General features: G+C 35.5%; 1 protein-coding gene across 1 annotated transcript; it reads left to right on the top strand.

Moving 5' to 3' along the window:
* The first annotated feature begins 449 nt into the window (after nt 1–449).
* On the top strand, nt 450–1,178 carry LOC113400395 (histidine-rich glycoprotein-like). Its single transcript, XM_026639985.2, has one exon. It carries the CDS (start codon nt 450–452, stop codon nt 1,176–1,178), a length of 729 nt encoding a protein of 242 aa, XP_026495770.1.
* The last annotated feature ends 730 nt before the right edge of the window (nt 1,179–1,908 follow it).

Below are 1,908 nucleotides of genomic sequence, written 5' to 3'. Positions count from 1 at the left end.
AGAGGTAAATAATTGATCTCATGTTTGCGTAATATAACGAGCAATTATATTATAATTGATCAGTATCGAAAAAAATGTATTTATTTGTTATGTATAAATCACATAATCAATAAAATAATTACGTATAAATATTTATATATAAACACAAAAAATAATAGAGAACAATATTTTATATACTTAATAATATTACATCCACTAAAAGACTAATTATATATTCTGTATAATTACAAAAATCTGATACTACGAGTAATTAAATCTCCAACCACATTAACGAGTTTACTAACAACAGTGAAACACAATTGAAAATCGGAATAGCGCGTAACGGTTCAGCGGCCAGAACTTGTCCCTGAATACTGCAATAATATTACCAAACACTTTCTTCATCTAAACTAATCGAGTATAAAAGAACCAATAACTACTACCAAAGTATAGAAACAACAGCGATCAACATGAAGTTGGTACTAGCAATCGGCTTGCTTTGCCTTGTGGCAGTATACGCCAGAGAATTAGGTGAAGATGAAAAGGACCTTGTAGCAGCTGCGAGCGGCAAATCGCACCATCATGAAGAAGGCGGTGGCAAGGAACACCATGCCCACCATCATCACGAGCACGGCGAGAAGGGACACAAGGGACACAAAGGACATCATCATCACCACAAGGGAGAACACGGTGATCACGGTAAACATCACCATGCAGGACATCATCATGAACACGGTGGCGGCCATAAGAAGCACTGGGATGAGCACGATCATCATGGTCATCATCACGAGCATGGTCATCATCACAAAGGCGGCAAACACGGCCACCACAAGCATCATGACAAGGGAGAGAAGACCGACGGCTACCACAAGAAGTACCACAAGGACGACTTCCACAAGGACCATCACTTCTATGATGACCATCATCACGAAGGCAAGCATCACAAGCACGGACATCACCATGGACATCACGAAAAGCACGGAGGAGACCACAAGAAGGGCGGACATCATGAGAGCGGTCATCACGAACATCATCATGGCAAGCACGGTCATCATGACAAGCATCATTATGATGAGGATCATCACGGTCACAAGGGTCATCACGGTCATGAGGAGCATCATCATGGCCATCACGACCATGGCAAGAAGGGCGGTCACAAGGACCACAAAGAGTGGGGCTTCCATCACGGAAAGCACTAATCTCTACTTAAGCTGTGATATTATTGATATTTTTAGAGATACTCTTGTTCTATTATCAGCATAATGAACAATAATTCTTCATTTAAAGTATTGAACATTTTCATATCTTCTCAACCTTTTCTTTACAGTTAAGTTTTTAGAAGACTTAATATTTCTGACATAAATAACATAACATTTGCGAAGAATATTGTTTATTATGTAATGTTTAGGAACTTTACGTTGCTGCCTTCTGTTATTTGTTACGGGTTTTGTTAATTTTGTATATAAGTAAATATTTTTTAATAAATGAATCGAAATATATGCTTATTTTTGAATTTCGAACACTTTTGAAAAAAAAATCGAAGCTTGTAAACATGCTAGCACAATTCAGTCTAATTGTGCCATCACGTTTACAAGATTACGTAAAAAATATATTCTTATCTTTAAAAAATCTAATAATTATCTTCTTAGTGATTAATTAAAAACAATACTTAACTTGCTTCCTAATTACTGATTAAATTTTGTACTCAAACCCATTGTTAAGCGTAACTGAGCTAATGAATATAATTAGTGATACCAAAAAATATATTCTATACATTTTTATCCAGGAAGTGGAAAATTCTATCAAAAATTAAATTTATTTTAATAAAAAATATTGTTACCGACAAAAGTTTTGAAGTCGGTGTTCATATCTAAGCAGATTTACCAGAGAGGTACCAGAATACTAACTTGAAAATTCAAAATGATTGAA

The sequence above is a fragment of the Vanessa tameamea genome, chromosome 10 (genome assembly GCF_037043105.1).
Source record: "Vanessa tameamea isolate UH-Manoa-2023 chromosome 10, ilVanTame1 primary haplotype, whole genome shotgun sequence".
Classification (NCBI taxonomy): Eukaryota; Metazoa; Arthropoda; class Insecta; order Lepidoptera; family Nymphalidae; genus Vanessa; species Vanessa tameamea.
Note: the sequence above shows the minus strand (reverse complement) of the source record. Positions and strands in the feature narration are given on the sequence as shown.